Source organism: Rhinolophus sinicus, chromosome 12 (assembly GCF_057876585.1).
Source record: "Rhinolophus sinicus isolate RSI-liver-muscle chromosome 12, RSI-T2T, whole genome shotgun sequence".
Taxonomy (NCBI): Eukaryota; Metazoa; Chordata; class Mammalia; order Chiroptera; family Rhinolophidae; genus Rhinolophus; species Rhinolophus sinicus.
The window spans coordinates 46890305-46914727 of record NC_142512.1 but is presented as its reverse complement, the minus strand read 5'-3'; the positions used below and the strand labels follow the sequence as shown (position 1 = coordinate 46914727).

Below are 24423 nucleotides of genomic sequence, written 5' to 3'. Positions count from 1 at the left end.
TTCCTTTATCAGGACTTTGATTTATTAATGTTTTGACAAGTTTAACCAATAAAATTTCTTTTCTTTGTAATTTTAGATATTATATTAAATTTAAAAACATTATCTGAGGACTGCATAGACTTCACAAAATTGCCAGCAGGATCCATGGTACAGAAAACCACAAAGAACCCCACTAATAAAGCCTAAAATTTCAATAAAGCCATCCACAGACTTTAGTGTATCTAGACCCTGATATGGATAGAGCCCTATATTTTACAGCCTTTACTTCCCCCAAGCATCTAATAATTTTCTATAATTTTCATATTTATAAGTTCTAACATTGTTTTTAAAATCCAGTGTTTACATGTTTTAACTATGAGTTTCACACAAGAAAATCCCTGCCATTACCAAAAGACACCAATCTAATCATCTGTACCAGTATCTGCTTACAACAAATGGCACTGAAACAAGATTCAACAAAAGAAGGGAAAAGCCTGAAAGAACAACACAACAGGCAAAGTAATTCTCAGTGACAGTCTCGTCTTTCATCTTAAGCCTTGCCTTGAACTCTACCTTGTTTAATTATTAAGTCAGGAGCTGCTCAGCAAGATCTGTCTAGTTTTGATGATTCTTAAATTCAATCCTGGTGACAGACTCTGTCCATTTTTCTTTATATTTACTGTTATCTAATGACAAGGTCTGAATGCTAATTTTGAAATTCAACTTTCATTAAAAATAGAATGAAGTTTTTCTGACAGTGACCTCTTGGCTCCAAAGTATCACTTTTCTTTACATCCCAAATTTATAAAAATTAAAGATTCCACTGTGAAAGACATTGCTCTCTTCATAACATTTAATTAATAATACATAACAATGCATTAAACATTTTAGGCAATCAATGTTTCACAAATTTCAACTTTAAAATTACTTAATATATTCAATTCACATTTGCGAAAATATCAGATGTTGAGATGACAAAAATTTATTTCCCATATAAATTTCGGTTTTGTTCATGACTTTGAGTATCATTATGCTATTATCTAGAAAATAAATTCTTGATATATTTCCCCTGTAAACCCGATACTACCTTCAGCCTTCTCTGTCTCACTGAATTGCCAGTTCTCACCTCTGGACTGATACCCACGTCCAGGCCGCCCAGCTCTCCTGCATGACCTACTACAGCAGCCTTCTGATTGGTCTCCCTGCTCCCACTCCTCCCCCCTACAGTTTGTCCTCCACATAGAACCAAACAGATACAAATCACTGTGGATCTTGCTTCCCATTTTTTTTAACCCTGTGAGATAGACCAGAAATCTGGTTGTGGGGACAGAGCCAGGAGTGCAGTTTCCAGGCTCTCGGCCTCACGTGGAAAGGTGCTCACTCAGGTAGTAAATGGCCATCAACTGTGATTGGATGGCCATCAGCTGTGGCTAGTTGGCCGTCAGCTGTAACCAGTGAGCCATTGGCCACTAATATAACTGCTATGGCTACACTAGCAGAAAATGGGGGCGAGCAAGGGCGGATTTGGGTTGCAGATTGCAGAGAGGCGGATGCCACCAGCGAGAATACAGTGGTATGACTGCTCTATCTATGGCTCCGTGGGTGTTCCTTTTTGGCCTCACCATATCCTGTGTTCTTTTGCGGGGAGCGGGACCAGAGACCGCGCATGACACCCTGCATGACACTGATCTAGGTGTCTCTCAGATATGCCTGGATGGATGATTCTTGTTCAAATTCCACAGCTTTAAATTCAAGGAGGTTCTTGGACCAGGCCAGACTGGGCTGGGTGGGCTGAGTGGTAAATGACGACTGACTCCATGCCTCGGATGCAAGGCCCTACCATTCTATGAGGTCATCGTGTCTGACGAGCTGCGCCTGCTTCAGATGTGAACAGCGCTGGTCCACAGGCCCACTGCCTCCTGGTTCCGGGCTTATGTATTTTCAGAAGTCAGCTGAGCTTCTAAAAAGCTGAAGACATTCACTCCCTCAGGCCTGTCCTCTGCAACTAGGAGCTCTCTGAGGAGGTGCCTTAGGGGATCCTCCATGTTCGGGCAAGTTCCTGGTCTCTCCGCAGTGTGCTGTGCTGTCTCCTCCTGTGTCCTCACAGGAAGGGAACTTCCAGGGTTTACCCCTGTGATACCTGTGTCTGGTCCTTCAGTCAACATGAATCTACTAAGAACACGTGAGTTAGGGTGGTCACACTACTCCTTTCTCCCATTTGATTTCCTTCATGCTAGTGTTAAATATTTTCAGAAAAACAATCAAGTCTTCAATTAAAAAGAATGAAACAAACAAACAGGAAGAAAGAAAACAAATTATCTCTAGACTGAAAGTCAGTGAAAAAACAAGAAGAAAGATTTGTAAAGGCTTCTGGGAGTTAAAAAAAAAAATTGGCATCAAACAGTCCAGAGTGAAATCCCACAGCTACTTCAAGAGACTGTCCATTGTCACATATAAATCTGTATCAGGTGGGAAGTAAAGCGATTTCTTTCAATTCTACATCACATTTATGCACTGCACACATCAGAGAAGCACGGGGACATGGAGATTGAGAGGGTAGCTTCTAAAAATGGCAAGAAAAGAAAGAAAAAGACTTACTGTGGACTGTGTCTGTGCCATGTATTCACCTTCCATTTTATTCAGACGTACATTTGTATCCTCCAGCAATTCCTGAATATTTTCAGTGTGCCGCTTTTGAAGATCAAACTTTTCCTTTTCCATTTCTGCTACAGCATTGTGGAGCTACACAATGAAATCAAGAATTGATTCTTTCATTACTATTATAAAATAGGCTATTTTGCAATTCAGAAAAAGTGTTTTCCTATATTTATTTAGACGCTGACTTGAACAATAAAAGATATAAAATTCATAAATAAACATTCAAAGTAAAGATATCGTATAAAGAACATGATTAAGAAACTATTTTTTTTCTTTACTTTCCTGTATTGAAAACTGTTAATGGGTAAACAAATATTAAAGGAAATTATCCACCTCGGGTAGAAATAGTAAATAAATCAGACAGATAATACAATGTCTCAGCTAAACAACACTAGTATTAGCCTGAAATCAGAAAATAAAAAGCTTTATAATATAGTTGTTGGTTAGAAATATTATCTCACTATCTGTATTGTCGTATTATTTGCATGAAATTTTGAACAAGAGTAATGTTAAAAATTCTTTCTCCTTCATCCTACCCCCCAACAAGTATTTTTACCCATTCTCATAATCTACACAAAAGTAGACATAAAATATGTCATTTTACAGAATTGTACACCTGAAATCTATGTAATTTTACTAACAATTGTCACCCCAATAAATTTAATAATTAAAAAAAAAGATGTCATTTATAAATCAAACACAGAAAGAATTCTCTAAGAAGAACTGTATACTATTTGTCCTCATATATGCAGGTCTTTCTTTTTAAAGATTATGCTCTATCTGTGTAACTAAGGTAAAAACAAAACAAGGTTCAATGGACAGCTTCCAGAGGGAGTTGCAAATCTGTGCTCCCGACCTTGTGAGCACGCCTTCCCTTATCTGCCGGGGAGTGGGATTCTGAGTCTAAATCCTATCTGTACATCCAACCCAGGTTCACTCAATAGATGGGGAGGACAGGAGTCCAAAACAGTCTAGAAGATGTATTTGATTTCCCACTCATGAACAGGAGAGAGAGAACAAGCGTATGACATGCATAGACTCTTATTTGACTAGGAAGGTACTGAAGGTGCAGGGAAAAACCCTGAGAGGTGGTGGAAACTAGAGGCAGAATGCAGGCAATCGTTATGCTAATTATTGTAAGCGGCCTAAGAACTTTTCGTCTAGTGTGGAGCAGAACAGGAAGAGTGAGGATGGCTCAGTAATAGCTACACAGAAGACCCTTGGGTTTCACAAATGTAACATATGCGGTTTTGAGTACTTGTATGTGGTCCCCCCCAAATCCCTGCTATGTTGTGTTTGTATTTTTGCCAAAGTACACATTGTAAACCAGTGTTATGTCTAGTATTCAAAAGTCAGTCACTTAGCTGGTACATAAATGTAGCCAAGCCCAGAGCACCTACTTTTCAGTGCTGCTTCATAGCTGTCAACTGACATGCATAGTAACTCTGCTAAAGGGATCTAAATATGTCAGGTAGAATTTTGTGGTTATATTTGTGTTGCAGTGGTTTCTTCATGTTTGTGTTCTCCCAAAGGTCCTTTGACCTATGCCTACTGAATGGCAAAGACCTACTGTATTTAGTAGTCCATGAATACTTAGTGGTTTCTCAGGTGTACCCCACAATTGCTTTATAAAGTGACTGTTGATGTTGGAGGGGTGTCTCTAAGGAAGTCTGAGTCATTTAAAACTCATCCTGGGAATTTACAGTTGAGACTACAAGGGTAAAAATGACACTGGCCAAACCAAGTATACTATAACTTGGCTGATTCATTTGAGGATTATACAGGTGTGTCTAGTCTAATAATCTGACTGGAGATGACAATATTTATATATTCATCCAACAAATTGTATTAATACCTAGCATGTCCCAGGTGCATGGTAGACATTAATGGTCTTGGTCTGGGGAGGCTTTAAAGAGCAAGCATTTCAGAGGGATAAACTGTTCTTGCAGCAAATATTCTTAAGATTGCTATAAAGCACAAATGTTGCTAGGGTTTATGAAGTTATATGAAGGCTATCATGGCCCTGATAATGAGGGGCTCTATAAAGTCCCACAGAGATTTTTTTAGCCAGGGTTTGGTGACGGATACAGGGAATGCAAAAGGCCTTCCCAGTAGCCTCCATATTGGTCTTTAGCTTCGACTTGGGACCAGGTAGTTGCCTCATGCCAGAGGAGCCCAAGAGGAACTAGGAATCGGTCCAAATAGAAGGAAAAGTATTATAAAAGTATTGTAAGAATTAATGGTGCAGCCACTTTGGAAAACAGTCGGGCAGTTCCTTGAAATGATAAACACAGAATTACCATTTAACTCAGAAACCCCACTCCTAGGCATATACCTGTGAAATAATAAACCATGTATGTGTGGTTCTCTGCCCAATTCCTGGCACAGAGCTACTAAAACCCTCATAATTTCCTAGGTGATAGGAGCACTACGAGCATATTTTGTTCTAATATTTGGTCTTTGACCCTGGTTTCTGACACAGGACTCCCAAATCCCTTGGAATTTCCTGGGTGACAGGAGTGTCTTTTGTTCTAATGAAGCAACTGTTGGTGAGTTCCTGGATGAGGGCTGGTCGCCAGAAAGACCAGCCAGGATTAGAAGCTTGAAACTTTCAGCCCCATCGCTCATTCTCTGGGAGAGGTGAGGGGCTGAAGATTAAGTTTATGATAGATCATGCCTATGTAATGGAACCTTATTGAAATCACAAAAATACGGGGCTTGGAGAGCTTCTGGGCTGGTGAACATATGGAGGTGCTGGGAGAGTGGTGTGCCAGGAGACGGCATGGAAGCTCTGTGCCCCTTCCTACATCGCTTGATCTGTGTACCTTTTCATCTGTGTCTTTTATTACACCCTTTATAATAAAGTGGTGAACATCAGTCAGTGTTGCCCTAAATTCTGTGAGCAATTCCAGCAAACCATAGAACCCAAGGAGGGGTTCATGGGAACTACTATTTATAGCCACTTGGACAGAAGTACTGTGACTTTCAATTGGCATCTGATGTGGGGGCAGTTTCATGAGATGGAGCCCTTAATCTGTGGGATCTGACACTGAGTCTAGGTAAATACATAATGTTAAAATTTAATTGAATTATAGGACATCCAGCTTGTGTCAAAGAGAATTGCTTGATGTGTGCAAAACCCACACATCAGATGTCAGAAGTACTAATGAGTGTGTGAGTAAAGGAAAACACACAGTGTTTTCTCCTATAAAATAGCCTAGAGAAATAAAAAAATATGTCCACACAAAACCTTGTACAGAAATTTTCATCACTACATTATTCATGATATCCAAAAAGTGGAATCAACTCAAATGTCCATCAACTGAGGAATGGATAAACAAAATGTATCCATACAATGAAATATCATTCGGCCATAATACTGATTGAACTATTGATTCAGGCTAAAACACGGGTGAAACTTAACAACTTCATAGTTAGTGAAAGAAGTCAGTCACAAAATGCCATATACTGCATGATTCTATAGGCAAAACTAGAGAGACAGAAAGTGGATCCAGCGGTTGCAAGAGGCTGGAGGAAGGGGAAATGCTAAGTGATTGCTAATGGATACAAGGTTTCTTTCTGGGGTGACAGAAATTATATAGTGGTGATGGCTCTACAACTTTGTGGATATACTGAAAACCACTGAATCGTACACTTTAAGAGGGTGGATTTTATGGTGTATGAATCATAACTCAATTTTTTAAAAACTCCCTCAGATTAGCAACAGCATGGTATAGTCATCAGATAGCTGGGAAAAGTTTTGGACAGCTAGTACAAAAGTATTAAGAAAGGGAGTAGCATTGGGACAAAAGGTGAAGCTTGCAAGATTACCAGTCTTAATCATGAGGAGGCTTGTAAACCCTCAGGGCAATCGGGAACCACTGCGGCGATTTAAACACAGTGGTGAGGTAAACCAGATGTGTGCTTTGGACAGATCGTCAGTGTGGGGCATGGACCCAAGAGGGGCAGAGTCCAGATCCAGCACAACTAGGCAAGAGGCGAGAGTCTCTGGAAATTCAAATGAATTAAAGACAAATAGAACAAACAGAACTTGGCAAGTGATTAAATGTAGGATGTGAGCACAAGAGAAGAGTGAGCAGCTGGGTAGATGGCAATACCACAGGGAAGACGGGAAAAAGGGAATAACCTTAGGATGTGACTGTTTCAGCAACAAAGAAAAAAGATGGAGTTTAGGAAGAATGATGAAATTTAGATCAAGGAGAGCTCTTAAATAGGTAGTCGAATAACTGGGACTTAAAGTGAGCTATGTAGGATGGAAATTTCTACTAGGGAGTACACACACACACACACACACACACACACACACACACACCACCATGTCAAACTGTCCGTATACATATCTAATAATTTTTGAAGGAATGACTGCATACATCACGAAGTAAATCTATCATCTGCTTATTAATTTTTGATACCTATCCTATTTACACCTGGTTTTCATTTCTGCCAAAATTTCCATGCAATTGTACTTCACAAAAACGAACTTCAATCATGCTTGCAGTGTTTTCACACCCACTAATTATTGTGTAACTGTAAGAAAACTCTAAGAAAGATTTACTAGTGCAGCTAAAAGAATAAAATGTACCCCTGTACATGGCAGAAGGCAGAAGACCTTTCTATTCAGATACTTGACAACTTAAACTGGGAAATGAAGAACTAGGGAATTCAGACAAAGACAGGAAGGGGGCCTGCTGTGTACACAATATACCTGCAGCAAGCACCCAAAACAGCCAAATTTCTAGAAAATATAAAATCAAATGTGAGAAAGAGAAAAACCACATCAAATAACAAAATAAAACTAGAAAAGAGCTAACTTTACCCATCTTAATATGTCTGCAGGGACCTTCCCAGACTGGTCCTGAAGCTGTCATCACCAACACATTTCGGACCAACAGTGTCTGCTTGGGAAGGCATTTGTAACTTTCAGTAAAATATTTCAAACCCAGACTAATTGAAAGAATATCAGTATGAGTTAAGTGAAGATCTTTATGATACATTACTTCAAAAGAAATAACATATTTCTTTGAAATACATATTGTAATTTGAACTAATGGCTAAGGGCTCCTAAGTGAAAGTACTATGTGACTATGTGAGACTCCTGCGTAATGAGTATTTTTATTACATGACTCTTGGCGCTATTAAATTATAAGAAAATATCTTTCTTAATTAAATTAAATGCTCCTCCAAGGATAACCCATCCACTACTTATTTTGTTTATGTCAAAAACAAGGTTATACTATAAATACTGTATTTTCTGAAATTTCAGGAAAGAAATGATCTAATGGCCTAACTCCAAAATTTTAAAAGTTCAATTTCTAAAAATTATCCTACTGTTATTTCCCCACATACTTTGCTTAAAAATCTATTGGCTTAGGACTTGTATGTGAAAAAAAAAAATCTATTGGCTGTGACAAAAAAAAAAAAAATTCAGAACACTAATTGAATTTAAATATTAGTCAAAAGTAAATTTCCTAAATGCAAGCTATTTTATAAACCTAAATTATGCTTATAGAAGAAAATATACCAAAACATGAATAATAGCTATTTCTAGGTAGTTGGTCTGGAATTACAAGTTACTTTATTTTCTTTGTTCATACTTTTCTGTATATTCTGTAAACATTCATTATTTTTATAATTACCATGTTACTTAGAAGCATAAACCTTTATATTTTTTATTACTGTTTTATTTTATGTAGCCTACCTTTTTTTCCCAATCATTATTCAGAGATTCTGCACTTTGTTCGCATATCTTTTTCAGCTCTGCAATCTGGTTTTCTTTAGTCTCTCTGATAACTTGACAGTCACGTATAAGGGTCTGAACTGTCAAAAATTATGAAAAACACAGTTAAACCAATTCTAGCTACCACATAAGAGTCTGAAGATAAAAAATACATAGAGTACCAGTGAGGAGATCATTCCATTCTTCACCAAGTCTTCTCAATTCTCTCTTCTAAAATACCTTATTCTTTCCTCTTTTTCTCCATTTCTACCACCACAGCCGTGGTTGAATCCACCATTACTCACGCCCTAGACAATTTTAAAACTTCTAACATAGAAAATAGATCCTCGTGATCCAGCTGCTTTCTGGCCTTATCTTTGCCAGTGTCATATTTGTAACTTGTAAGCACACCAACCTACCTGCAGATTCCTGAGGCCGTATTCTTTCTTATGTTACAGCATACATATGATCATTAATCTACCTGAGTGCCCTTCCCTCCCCTGTTGAAAATCCCTACTCATTCTTAGTCTCAATTCAAGTGTCACCTGCTTTATGAGCCATTCACCAATCAGATTCCTCCTCTTATAGGGGCAGAAAGAAACTCTTCTGTATTCCTAAGGATCCTCATATATTTCTCCATTAAGGCACTTATTACGTTATGTGTTATAATGGCTTACTTGCCTATTTCCTGAGGAGAAAGATATTTCAACTTTGTATCTACAGAGCATAACAGTGCCACACAGGAAAGTGCTCAAAAAGATATATACTGAACAAATAGATAAAGGAACCTATCATTTCAACATATCATTGATCCTACGTACTTTAAAATCATTGCCAAGGTTTATGTTACTAAAACAAAACATGCTTTAAATTATATGAAATATTTCCCTCATAAATCACTTTTTTACATTTCCACCTTTTTTTAAATGCTTAAACTGTCACTGATTTAAGTGAAAATTTGTTTAATATATTCATGTCATCCAGATGGTAAAATAAATCTAGTTGTATGTTTGCTCGAATGTAATAATTTTTTTAGCTTACTGAATATGTTCTTATTCACTTACTACAAGGTAGCAAAATTTAATTCTATAGCTATGTATGGTGATAGATGTTAACTGGCCTTATTGTGGTGATCATTTCACAATATATACAAGTATTGAATCACTGTGTTGTACATCCGAAACTAACATGGCTGTCAATTATACCTCAAAAAAGATAGCATATTTTTCATAAACATTTACATAGAAATTTCTTTCACTCTTATATCTCAACTATGAAACAAAAGAGGGGAAAAGGAGAAGAATCCAAGTTAACCTAATATGAGTCTTTGTAACATTTTACTTCAACAATTCCAAAATTAAACTAAGATCTGTTTGCAACTCAAAAAACCTTAAGAAATACTATTTTAAAACCTTTAGCATATTTAAATTGCCTGGCTTAAATCAGGATAAGAAACAAAAACCTAGAAATAAATTTAAAATATTTTTGTAGCCACTGATATTTGGAGAAAGAATCGGATCAAATTTCTAACCAACATTTAAGACTGGAAATAAACCTAAAAATAGCGATTTCATTAGTTAATTTATATATGTAACTGGCATCCTGAGTTTCAAGAGCATTACCATTTCCTCAGATACACCAAGGCCGGGTGACTTGTGAGCGAGCCTGTAAGGTCTATGGGGAAACCCCTAAATGAAAACCTTCTCTCCCCTTTCCTCTCACTCGTCGCCGAGATCTTATCATTCACCAAATCCTTCAAAATGTCTTCTTCAGTTCCATTCTCACCACTCCCACTGCCATCATTCAGATATCCTGGGTCCTTATCATCTTACATGTAAAATTACAGAAGCATGGAAACATGAACTCTTTGAGTTGGAAGGGACTTTATGTATTATTTATTCCATCCTCACCATTTTATCATGAGTAATCCAAGGCACAGAGACTTCCTGACATCATATGGCAGACACTGACTAGCAGGGCTGGGATTTGAGCCTGTGTTTCCTAGTGAGGGGGATGTTCTCTCCCACGCTACTCTACCTCTGACTGTTACAACAGACCGGGAATTGGCCTCACCATGATGGCACACCCACCATTAGTTACAAGGCTACTCTTGAAACTTGAGGTCCTAAAACTCACCTCTCAAAAATCTGACTTTCCAGCATCTACGGGATAAACTTGAAACATCTAAATCTGAATTTCACAGTCATGCTTAAGTCATACTCAGTCACTTATCTTTTTTAATATCTTTTAATGTAAAGGATATCTACTCTAGCTAAATGGTTTTGCAGCATCCTTCCCCAAACTTACCAATATGAGTATTCCTATTGTAGTATCTAAAAACTTTTAAAAGTTCTTTTCTCCAAAAACGTTTTCAATACCCTCTAATGGCTGCCTGTTGCATTTAGATATTTTGGCCTACAATCATAGTCAATTTAACACTTGATCATATGCTTTCTTTTCCTTTTTAATAAAAGTGTAAGTGGGGAATACTTTTTAAATGTATTTAAAAAGTACATTTAAATACACTGTATTTCTGTCAACCACAATACTAGCATATACTATCCGGCATAAAGTAGATAATATAATGAATTTTATTAGATCACAAGAAGTAATTTCCCTAGACTTCTTTGTGAAAGCCAGTAAATTCTAACTCTATGACTGACCCATGGCAGCCCAATAAGGAGGCGGAGTTAAGAAGAGAGAATAACAGTGACAGACTCTTCTAACTCCTTAACCAAACCAAACACCACTGCTGCCACCGCCGCCACCACACACACACACACACACACACACACACACACACAGTTTTTCCCCATTCATATAAAAGCGCACAGAAACACATCCACTGATGGAAACCCACATAAACATTCCCATCTCACACTACAAAAGGTCAGAAAGAAAATTTTACTTTATATAACCACTAAAATAAAATGGAAAAATTATTAAAAGATTTATGTAACAATATAACATCACCTTTCATTTCAAGTTTTCTAATAGTCTCCTCCGTTTCGTTTTGTTTCTTTTTGTATAAAGTTTTCAATTCTTCTATTTCATTATTCTTTCTTTCTAAAATCTGCAAATGAATTTAAAATCGTTTAGTATACTATGTTGTTTTACATATAGAACTCATAATTTTTAAATAACCACAGTATTTTTTGCAAGTCCAGCTCAGCTAATCCCATAAAAGATGTAAAAATTATATTTTAGTGCATTGAGAAAATAGTAAATATGCTAGAATAATTGATTACTGAAAGAGATACATTATCTGCTTTGGATTTTCATGTATCAATCTCTAAGGAGACTATAAATAATAAATTAGGTGATTCTCTAAAATATAACTCAGAGATTAAACTGTCATAAAGTAGCAGAGAGAAGTCATCAAAATTTGACATGTTGGGACAGTACAATTCACCTCCCCACTGGAATAGAACATCTTCAGATGAGCATATCTCTGAATCCTCCCACTAGTGTCCTTCCATTATTTTCATGCACAATAACAAGAATTCCCAGATACATGGGAAGATGAGATGTAATAAGCTTCTTTTATATCTAGCTCTGCTACTGTGAATCAGAAAAATCATTTCACAATATGTCAAAGTTGCATGAATATTTTACATCATGAATTTATACTGTGTCAGCTTTCTTCCTGTCAGTGGATGCTGCCGAGTGAGCACTGTTACAGTCTCCCCTCCTGCAGTGGTTATGTCTAAGTCAGAGTCTGCGAAAGAGCCCAAACAGCAGCAGAAGCTCCGCATTGGAGGTCTGAGCTTTGAAACAACCGATGAGAATCTGAGGAGCCATTCTGAGCAACGGGGAACCTCAAAGACTGTGGTGAGGAGAGATCCAAACACCACACTCCAGAGGCTTTGGGTTTGTCACGAGTGCTACTGTGAAGTGGGTGGGTGCAGCCATGAAGGCAAGGCCACAGAAGATGGGTAGAAGAGCTGTGGGACCAAAGAGGGCTGTCTCGAGAGAAGATTCTCAAAGCCTGCTGCCCACTTAACTGTGAAAAAGATTTTGGTTGATGGTATTAAAGATGACACTGAAGAACATCACCTAAGAGATTATTCTGAACAGTGTGGGAAAACTGAAGTGATTGAAATCATGACTGACCGAGGTGGTAGCAAGAAGGAAGGCTTTGCTTTGATGACCATGATCCTGTAGACAAGATTGTCATTCAGAAATACCATCGTGTGAATGGCCATGACTGTGACGTAAGGAAAGCCCTGTCTATGCAAGAGATGGCTAGTGCTTCATCCAGCCAAAGAGGTCGAAGTGGTTCTGGAAACTTCGGTGGGGGTCAAGGAGGTGGTTTTGGTGGGAACGACAACTTTGGTCATGGAGGAAACTTTAGTGGTCAAGGTGGCTTTGGTGGCAGGCGTGATGGGGGAGGGTATGGTGACAGTACAGACGGCGATAATGGATTTGGTAATGATGGAGCAATTTTGGAGGTGGTGGAAGTTACAACAATTTTGGCAATTACAACAATCAATCTTCAAATTTTGGACCCCGAAAGAAGGAAACTTAGGAGGCAGAAGCTCTGGTCCCTATGGCGGTAGAGGCCAATACTTTGCCAAACCACAAAACCAAGGTGGCTATGGCGATTCCAGCAGCAGCAGTAGCTCTGGCAGCTGCAGAAGGTATTAATTACTGCCAGGAAACAAAGCTTAGCACGAGAGGAGAGCCAGAGAAGTGACAGGGAAGCTACAGGTTGCAACAGATTTGTGAGTTCAGCCAAGCACAGTGGTGGCAGGGCCTAGCTGCTACAAAGAAGACATGTTTTAGACAATACACAGATGTATGGGCAAAAAACTCGAGGACTGTATTTGTGACTGTAATTGTATAACAGGTTATTTTAGTTTCTGTTCTGTGGAAAGTGTAAAGCATTCCAACAAAGGGTCTTAATGTAGGTTTTTTGGTGTGTTTTTTTTTTGCACCCCTACTGTTGATTGCTAAATATTATCTGATCATGACACTGAATAAATGTGTCTTTTTAAAAAAATATTTATATTGTGTCAGAAGTTTTCAAATTAATCATTTAATAAAATTTAACCATGATCATTATATACTCTAAATACATCTACACTCAAAAACAAACAAACGAAAAACTAGAGAAATAACCAAAATGTAGGAAAGTTAGCAAACCGAAAAAAATGTGCTAACCAAGTAGAAAAAAAGAAAACCAAATTGAGATAAGAGTAGGAATAGCCACTTTTCTTACGGTTGAGGTGTATTTCTTATACACCCAAAGTCAGCTAAAAAAATTATTCACCAGTGTCTAGTTAAACTATTTCTTAGTGCTTTTATTATCAGCATTTTACTTTATTTTTCATTGTTTTAGTCCCACCTGTAAGAACGATTGGTAAATAGGAAAGGGAGTTAGTTTGATCCTAACACCCATAAGAAAGAAAAAAAAGGAAACTAATACAGACAAATTGATAAAACGCTGAATTTTGTCCTCCCCAATTCCTGACACATAGAAAATGCCACACAAACAACAAAATGATGAACACAGTGGTACCTCGGTTTTCGAACGTCTCCATTGATGAACATTTCAGTTTATGAACACCGTAAATTTTATGGATCTATGGTATCGTAAGATAGTAAAATTCATGCTACATTTGCAGTTTTAGGGGTTGATTTTAAAGGTCTGGAACGGATTAATCCATCTTGCATTACTTGCTATGGGGAAACTATGCCTCGGTTTTCGAACGTTTCAGAACTCAAACAGTCTTCCAGAACGGATTATGTTCAAAAACCGAGGTACCACTGTATACTTTCCAAATATGACATAAGGTCAAATATTTTATTTATATTTTACCTGGCATTTCAAACTAGTTGCATTGCCTCATTTTTTCATGCAGAATTTATTTAAGAAGAAAAATTCCTGGAAAGGATTTCATTATTAAATGTTTTTCCTAGAATAGATCTTTGTAACAGACAAATCAAGAAGCCTATTTCAAAACCTATTACCATGATTTTTCCAAATATACTTTTATATTCATTTATCTTATACATCAATAGATTCTATTTCATTTGGACATATGTTATATTGAAATTTTATTACTGAATCTCTAACATATTTATGATAGAGAACTGTTTTTATCTAACCAATTTAAACTAAGGTAAAATTCCAATAAGAGCAGAAAGTAATATGTGCCTTTAAAATTTGAATGGGAAAGAGGAAAAGAGAAAGAAAAGGATTAAATATTTTTTCTCATTCTAATTTTCAATCAGTGGTATCCTTCTCGTTGCTTTGAAAGAAGATGAGCCAAATATGCACCTGACTAAATATTAATATATTTTAATATTTAAGAAAGCTCAGATACGTGATGCTGTGGCCTCAACTCCCTGCCTCCATTCGTGTCACTTAGTCTTGTGAAGCAGAATTATCAGCTTAATTTTGAAACAATAAATGTTAAGTTTACGGATGTATATTATATATATATATATATATATATATATATATATATATATATATTTCCTAAATCATTAAGAAATATATAATATATTTATTTTATATAAGTATAATATATATATTTTTCCTAAATCATGTAGTAATGATTTAAGAAAATTACCTAATTTTCTTAAATCATTACTAAAATATAGTATTAATTCCATGTAGAATAACCACAAATGATGATTTCTGTTGTGCCCATTAAGAAGAAAACTTAATTTTATTGAAAAATACCGGCTGAAACATTGGAAAGCATAAATATCAATGAGATAATTTAAAAAGCCTACGTTGTCAGTGGTAGCATGCAGTCTACACCAAACAGAACTAAGTCCAAGAGTTCTTTTAAAAAAAAAAAAAAGAAAAATTTTAATCGTCAGAAAATGGAAAAAATATAAGGCCAAAACAAACTCTAGTATTTATAGTTGCCATCTTATTTCAGCTTTTATGAAAGATAACAGATAAAAGACTATCAGGTCATCCTTCAAAGAATAGATGAAGAACTAAAAGGTAATGTAAACTGTAAGGATTTACATAAACATGTATGTTTAGCAAATAAAGTTTAAAGATCAACTTTTGCTGGGATATTAACTTAGGGAATCACTATTATAACATAGACTATAATAATTTCGCAAATAACATGTATAACAAGACCTAGACTTTTTCAAGTACGCAACATTAATAAAAGAATAAATGGTATATATCCTACCTTCTGCACATCAGCATCGTGTTTCTGTTGAAGTTTAAGCTTCTCTTCGTGACATTTAGCTTCTATCACTTTTGTTTTCATGTCCAACTGGAAGGAAAATATTTTAAAGGTGTTAATAATTTACTTTTCCCTTTGACAAAAATACATAATTAAATTAAAATGATTCACTATACAAAACAGACTATCATTTTCCCCTTTTACTCTATAGCCAAAGGCCTAGAAATCACATATATATACCAATATGTTGGTTACGTTCTTTGATTACTTCCAAGATAAAAATCTTCCAAATAAATTTCACTTGATAGGTAAAACTGATAGTACTAAATGCAAATTTATCAATTATCCCAGCCCCCGCAAAAAAGTCATTGTAAAGTGCTATTTTGCTAAATCTACTCAGTATTTTAGCATTTGTTTATATTTTCTATTTGAGTAAGTCTCTATTCAACCTTCTTACTTTTTTCTTTTCGCACATCTATATGGTTCTTTAAAAATACTCTTTTAACCTATGTGATAGTTTGAGAATGAATATCTATAAATATGGCATATTACTGATAAATGCCATCTCTCTTAACAGATTTTCCAGTTCTCTGTCCTGGAGTCATAGACCCCCAACTCCCTCAAGGTAGTGACTGTCTCCTTTTGAGCATTGAAATAACTTCTATCCTCACACCAATATCTAATGTACCAGTGTTCTGAGCAAAGCCAGCAAAAATGTAGCCAAAATTTGTTGATAGCAATAAGTGCATCTTAGAATTAAAAGAATAATAGTGCCAGGTTTTAAGAACAACATAAAATTGGTTATCTCAAATGTAAAAGTCCTTGCCTACCTGACTCCAGCTATGCCTTACGTTGGGGTCTACAAGCCTCATTTCTAACTCTAATTCTAATCCCTATGTATTAACTGTTGTGATTTTGGGCAAGTTAACATCTTGAGATTCTATTTCTTCTTCTGCCAATTAAAGATAATTATCCTTACCTCAATGAACTGTGAAACTTACAGTCAATGGTATCATTTAAGTAACTATTTTCAGTACAATGTTTGGCACAAAGTAGGTATACAAAAATATTAGCCTACAACCTTCAGGAAAATTTTCTTTTAAAATATTAAAAATATACTGTCAAGACATTTTCTTGAAAATTTTTAAAATATACTTTATATTTTTTCAATTACAGTTTCAAATAAACAATGAATTTGAACTTCAGATAAACATGCATGATCAAATCAACATATCAAAATGAAATGTAAAAACTTTACAAACAAAAGTTAACACAACACAAATTCATGATTTTTAAATATTATGAGTGGTGGACAGAGAGGCAGCCATCCATTTATTAGGCAAAAGGAAAAAATTCTGAATATTTCTATTCCCTTGCCTCTAAATCGGGTGATACTTCTTCCTCATTTTAGCTGAAAGGGGCTGGGTGACCTAAGGCCATGTGAAGATCCTTAACAGAAGCATTTTGGGTATCTATTGATAGGAATCAAACTTAAAAATTAACATGACAAAACTGCGAAAATATGGGATACATAATTTATTACCTTACCGGTCCATAATACCTTCTAAAGAGCTTGTTACACCCTCAGCTTCTGAGGGTCAGCCCTAAACCACATAACTGTTGCTACAACCCAAGCCACCACCTCCCACCTTCTCCACCTCAATCTTGGTTGACTAGGTTGGGAATGAACACCAGACACATGCTTAAGTAATCCATTAGCTACAGAATAATCATTCAGATTATTCTTGAGAAAGAGAATCTGAATGAAGGTAGCAACTTAGCTACCTTGGGGAACAAACCCAAGCTCTAGAAGGGCAGCAACCAAGAGAAAGCATATGAATCCAGTCTACTGACAAAAGCAAAGCACATTCACAAACAGAGCAAAGTCTAGAAACCACATGGCACCTGAAATATGAAATAAGCAAACTCAGGCTCCAAGTCTCCAAGACACTAGGCGTACTTGAATTCAAAAGGATTTCTTCATTCCTTTTGATTTTAGTTAGCTTGATGGATCTCTGTTCTTGCAACGAAAGAGATTTATCTAAATTCTATTGTGCTGGTATAACATTTTACTTTGGTATAATATTAAACTGAAAGAAAAGTTGCAATAATAGCACAAGAAGCTCCCATATGTCCTTTACCCAGATTCACCATTTGTTCACATTTTACCTACGTCCTGTGCTTTATCATTTTACAGCTGTAAATACATGTCTATATGTATAAACTATTTTACAAACTATTTTTGAGGAAGTTAGAGACAGCATGCCCCTTTATCCCTAAACACTTTAGTGTATATTTCCTTAAAACAAAGACACCGTCTTTCATAACCAGAGAAGTTATCAAAACCAGGAAATGTAATATTAACACAGTAATATTATCTAATGCACTGTCTATAGTCAAGTTTTATCAATTATCGCAACAATGGCATTTACAGCTATTTTTTCCCCCAGTCCAGGCTCCAATTCAGGATCACGCACTGCCTTCAGTTGTCGTATCAACTAGATCCCCTTTAATCTGGAACAGCCTTTCTTTGTGTTTCTTGACCTTGACATTTTTGAAGAGTACGGCCAGTTATCAAATATCCCTCAGTTGGGATTTGTCTGATGTTTCCTCATGATTAGACTTATTAGATTTGGGCAAGAATGACACGAAAGTCATGTTGTGTCCTTTTTCATTCCATCTCATTAGGAGGAGGTTGGTTTGTCCCAATATTGTTAATATAAGGTTTGATAACTTGGTGATGATAGTGAACACCAAGTTATAAGTGTAGAATTAAAAAGAAAGTTTCTCTACTGCCATCCTTTTAAAAAAACAGTAGTATTTCTTCTCTGTAAATGCTTACCTGACACCACAGAATAGCCCTCCATTTCTGCCCTGTACTCACGATACATCATCACGATTAGAATGTAGAAAGAACCTTAGTAGTATAGCATATAAAGACAATGCAGGATAAAGGATATAGATATAAATATATGTATACATATCTATGCATCTAATACACATACATATATTTATATGCAAAAGACAGTAAACAGCCTGGCTTAACTTAGTTTTAATACAAAAGGCTGAAATTAAGACTATAACACTTCTAATTTGTTTGACCTCCAACTAACTGACTCCACACAACATAAAGTTTTCTTGAACTGAGCTCAGAACATGCACTATTGATTTCAAACTTAAAAAGCATGGAGATCCACTTCAGGTTATAATGGAGTAACCAGTCTGGAACTCACCTCCCACTGTTCACAACCATGAAAGAGGATAAAACATAGGAGGTAACTGTTCTCATGTATTAGGAAACAGGCAATCAGTACTGTCATCCCCATGAGCTGAGCCCCACTATTGTTCCAGCTCTGCACGGGAACAACCGAGTCCAGATACATCCCTGCAGCCCTACTGGACTGAGAAGGTGAAGGTAAGAGTTCAGGGCAGTTGAAGAAGCTGGCATCTTAAGTATAGGGCATTAGGGAGGTGGGCACTGCGCAGCAGGATCCCCTCCCATCCTTGACCATGGGCTGGGATGTGTGTGCATTTGGTGCACTGGGTGAATAACAAAGCATGGCTGCTACAAGGTAGAAAATCTAACCGACACGACAGATTAAACAGCGCTGGGAGATACTGAAGGCTCAGCAGCAAGAGTGGAGGCACCTTCTAACAACTTGTGAATACCTGGCATCCAGATAAACTACCGTAAAGGCCACACGGTAGGCCTACCCTAAACCTGCCCACCAAAGCTTAAAAGCAAGCCTTAGTAAAGTCCTCCGAGGAGACTGAGTTTGTAGATGTGACCCCACGATTTGGAAGAGTTTGGCTTTCCACAGATTTGCAAACCTCATCCTCTCGTCTTCAGCATTTTGCACTGTGATCATTGTCTCTCTCTCTCCCTGGCTTCCGTGACCATGTGCTCCTCGGGTCCTCCTCTCCCTCTCAGGAATGTTTCTCTCTCTCCTTTGCATTGTCCAGTTCTTCTTCTACTCTCTAAAGGTGGCATTCTCCCCGTCACCTCCACTATGTGCAAACATCTGCCTTTGGTGGTTTTATCTGGATTTAACTCTAATCTCCCATGGAGACAAATCTGAATTCTCCAACGCAGACCTCATGTCCTTCCTACGTTCCAACCGCCTGCTACACAGCTCCAGCTGGATGTTCCTCTTGTACATTCAATTCAACAATCAGTAAAATAACAGTGCCTACAATATACCAGGAAGTCCCTTATGTGTGACTCCTTACCCTCAACACCCAGTGAGCCACCAATTCCACCCAGTGTGCAGTGCCTCGTCTCAGGCCCACCAGAACCAGCCTAGCAGAGGTCCTCACTCACCTTCCCGTAGCTGTTCCACAGCCTCTTCCCTAATGACTCCCCTCTCGTCGTCCTCCCTACTAATCCACATGAGACACTACTGTCCATTTGCGTTTCTAGAGCACAGCTGTGAAAATGTCACCCTCTGGTCAAACTTCAGTCGCTTCCTGGGCCTTGGCTTGGCAGCCACCTACATTTCTGAATTTACCACACTCTCTCACATTTCTTTTCTTAGACACCAGCCAAGTGGCCTACGAGCTCCAGCTAAACACATACTCTGGTTTCCGACCCCTTCCATGTCTTCTCTGCCTATTCAAATCTCACATACGATTCAATCTTGGGTTCAAATGTCACTTCCATGACATCTCCCTCAAGCTTCCCAGACAAATGCAGTTTTTCCTTTTTCAATAGACCTCATAACACTTATTCAATATCGCCCTAGAATTGGTTTGCACTCTACTTTCTTTCCTTCTTTCCTGGAACTGAAATATAAGTTTTAAGGGACTTTCTCATAATGTTTACTGAATAAAATAATTAAATTTGGAATCACATTTGTATTCCCTTAGTACTATACATATGTACACATGTACATGTATGTTAAAATTAAATTTTAGAATCCAGACAAATGAATAACTGAGTCTAAATTATGGAACCTTCCATGTCCGGCTAAGGCAGAGGGAGCCACTAAGGCTATGAGCAGAGAAGCCTTCTTAGAGCAGTGCATAAGGAAAGCGAATACTCTCTAATTCCATTTCTAAAATCACCATTGTTCAACTTGTTCTTCTCTATCAATCTTTTAACGTTAAAGAGGTTTAGTTTTCTAACTGAAATACCCCTCTAGGCCATTTGCCCCCATCAAAAACATTTTATGGTGAGAATCAGTTGGGATCAATGGAAAGAGGAAAGTCTTACCTCATTTGACCAAGTCCCTAGGCAATATGACCAGAAGATATACTCAGACAATTACTTAAACCACCCCAGGGCTAAACCACCCACTTCTAGAAAAAGAAGTAGACAGCCATCAAGAGAGTGAGCCGACTCCACAGGAATAAAAGGCATGTATGACAAGCCATTCTAAGGATAACCTACTGCTAAAGCAAAGAACTGAAATTGGATAGCTTCACTTTCTAGGGGGCATTCCCGCAAGCTATTTTAAAGAGAATTTCTGAAATTTCTACTTAGAAAGACCTTCAGAAATTTTATTTACAAAGTCCACTGGGCCCCATCTTCTCTGAAGTATTCCCTTCAAAGAATAATTCTGAGGTTGGACATTCCGACCAAATGAATAAATCTGATGAATGTGCTCAGTTAGTATAAAAGAATTTCCTTGGGTTTAAAAATACCCTACTTGCAGGATAACTAGTTAAATTTTAGGATGCTTACCAATGGCATTTACTCAACTGAATATGCATAAACTTTAAATTAAGGGTTGTTTGTTTGTTTTTAAAGGAACACTTACCAATCTATTCATTCAGGTATTCAACAGTCACTGCTACAGAAGAGCAGATTTCTTATTCAAAATGCTACTTCTTACTATTACCAGTTTTGCATGTGTAAATTGTTTAACATTTGATACTGAAATTAGCAGAATACCAGAAAACAATAGCATAAAAACCATTAATGTGTTTGTAAGAAAAAAAATCTGTTAAAGTTACTTAGGTATCATCTACACATTTTAAAATATCAAGGAACTCCTTCTAATGGTATTTCAAAACTTTAATATTGATTAACTACCTCTATCATGTCCAAAGGAACAAATTCTACAAAAAAAGCAATATTTTGATGTAGGTTAACTACATCAAATAACTACAAATTTTAAGTTTTTGATAAAGTATTAAATGTAGGCATTGTAATTTTACTGAAACTTTTTTGTTTGCCTTTATTTACTGTAACCATGTAGCAATTAAACTGTACGGCATAAAAGGTCAAAAACATTACTGATGTCAACCATCTGTACTGTCTAGCAATTTCCAAAGCATTATCAGCAATACAACTGAACGATGTATTTTCTTAACGACTTTTTCTACATCTCAACAACCATCACGGCAAATTGCAGAAGAAGTGATTCATAAAATAATCATCACTCAACTTACTCAGATACCTAACTGTTATAAACATCTTTTCAGAGAATTCTGTTAGTTACCAGTCAGAGAAAAATCATATGTTAGTAATTAAGATTCTTCCTGATTAATGTCTCCAGTGTATCCTATTCTCAAAAAGTTAATTTGTAATATTTCATAATGCCAACTGCTATTCATTGTGCTTATTTATAAACATAGCAGCAAAAAAAAACCAAGGCATCTCTCTTATTATCTTATCCCTGGGGTTTAGAGAAGTACGAAATTTTCCTAAACAATAATTTCTAGTCTCCTCAGAACTCATCACATTAAGAGAAGAAGTGATATTTAAACATACATAGTGCATGCTGGTATTTTTTCTCATTGTTAAATTTTATTATATATCATATGCAAACATAATTTATATGAACTATAAACATAATTAGATTATTACTGAGTTTTTATGTATTTTGTTTAGTTTCTCTGCACTTGTTGCTATTCATTTCCTTTTTTATTTAAATCTTTCCCTCTCTTCCCCATTTCTTCCCACATCAAGACCTACAGGGGTATTCCATAATAACAAATGAGTATGTTTTCATATCTTCTGCCATGCTCACAGAATCATATACAAATATGAGCAAGAATGCCTACATCAGTATGGAGTTTTGTGGCACACTGCTAGTGTCCCCACATATTTATTTCCCTCCTCTTTCTTTGGGGCCCCACGACCACCACTAAATATGGGCAGGCCACGTGGCTGTATCATATGAGTCTGTATGTGATCATGTGACTAGTTATGGTCAAGAGGGATAATAGGACAGAAATGATTTCGGCAACTTTGATCGGACATCTTTAAAAATGAAGCGGCTATCTCTCCATGCTCTCTTTCTTCCTGAAGGATGGCATTTAAAGGTAAGGTACTGGAGAGCAACTGACACCTCAGACCCAGGAACTGAAGCCAGATGCTGATGGTTGGGCTTCCCCACTAGCCTGGGTCCCCAATGATATCACTGAGCAGAGCATTCTCTACACACCCTGCGTTGTTATATAAGAGCTAAATAAATTCTCTTCTTCAAACCACTATACCCTTGGCAATACGTGATTTTTTTTTTATTATAAGTGTAATGAGGAAAAAACGTATTCAATATTCCTCTTAACGAACATTCACTTTATTTTCAGTGCTTTCCCACTACAAATAGACCTCCCAAAACATTCTCATACATGTACCCTACACACTAGAGCTTTGATTTCTATGGATAGATTATCAGAAGACATGCAGGAGAGTCAATGGTGGATATATCTTAATAGATTTTTGCCCTCTATTAAAGGTAGATTCACATTTCCACCAGAAAAGCAGATATCTCATTACTACTTTAATTTGCATTTCCTTGAAAACTATTGTATCTTAGACCCTTTTCACAAGTTTTTGGGCCATATGAATAGTTTTTCTGTGAAATACCCTTTCACAATTTGATTTGTGTTTTGTCTGTCAATCAGTAATAACTCCTGGTATGCTACACATATTAACACACAGTCTGTCCAAATATTTCCCCTAAATCTATTATTTTTCTATTGACCTTGTTTGTTATATATTTTACCATACAAAATCTTTTATTGCACTTAAGTTAAATATTTCTACCATTTCTAGTTTCTGGGTTTGAGGGTTAGAAAGATCATCCAATTCCTAGATTATTTTTTTTGCAAGATTTTTGTGTTGTTTTGAAACTTTTTGATTGAGTATTTGTAGGTTAAGTTTTCAGTACACCCAGAATTTGTTTTTGTTTGTTTTGTTTTTAGAGGATGAAGACCTAATTTTATTTTCTTCCAGATAAATGAAAGGTTACACAAGCATCACGTATTAAATAAAGTCTTCTCTCAATATATTGATAATAAACTTTGTTATAAAATTTCTATTTTTACTGGGATTTAACTTTTTTTTCTTGCAATGTTCTTTTGGTTTTGGTGTCAGGATCTCTCCCATAAAATGAGTTGAAAAGCGTTATCTTTTCCTTTACTATCTCAAAGAATCTGTAATATTGGAATTAGTTCTTCCTTAAATGTTTCCTTATACAAATATGTAGTTGTAAAGGGAAAGAGTATTTTAGTACTTTTTAAGAATAATTATAGATATTCTTCTTAAGTAAAACAGCACTCACAAGTGCTAGAGTTTTTAAATTGCTTTCATTGTGGAATCTGAAACATTTCGTACTCTGTCACCATTAAGTTCTGTTGGTCTGTCTTGAACTTGGAACGGATCTTTTACCCAGGCATGATTTTATGACATCATGCATTACTCATTTGGAAAATATCAGTTCAATGAATTATGTGGCTTTTCAAACACTGGAAATTTCATTGCACAATATCAAAACTTCACATTGGTTAATATCACCACTGATCTCATCAGAAAAGTCTTAGTATTAGAAAGCTCTCAAGCTCACAGTGACTGATACAAGTTTTCCAAAATTCTAATTTTAATTAAGAGGTCAAATTTTATCTTTAGCAACAAACATTATCGGTTGTTTTGCATTTTGT

General features: G+C 36.5%; 1 protein-coding gene and 1 pseudogene across 4 annotated transcripts in view; one reads left to right on the top strand and one right to left on the bottom strand.

Annotated features, from left to right (window-relative positions):
* CEP112 (centrosomal protein 112) overlaps positions 1 to 24423 on the bottom strand; it is a 336631-nt gene that overhangs the window by 262369 nt on the left and 49839 nt on the right. For all 4 annotated transcript variants that reach the window (XM_088802335.1, XM_088802333.1, XM_088802332.1 and 1 more), the window contains 4 exons: positions 15538 to 15624; positions 11348 to 11447; positions 8357 to 8475; positions 2578 to 2721 (listed from right to left, as the gene is read on the bottom strand). In XM_088802335.1, the coding sequence (XP_088658461.1) occupies positions 2578 to 2721; positions 8357 to 8475; positions 11348 to 11447; positions 15538 to 15624 (450 nt within the window). The remainder of the gene's footprint in view (positions 1 to 2577; positions 2722 to 8356; positions 8476 to 11347; positions 11448 to 15537; positions 15625 to 24423) is intronic.
* LOC148756577 (heterogeneous nuclear ribonucleoprotein A1-like) lies at positions 12270 to 13155 on the top strand (annotated as a pseudogene).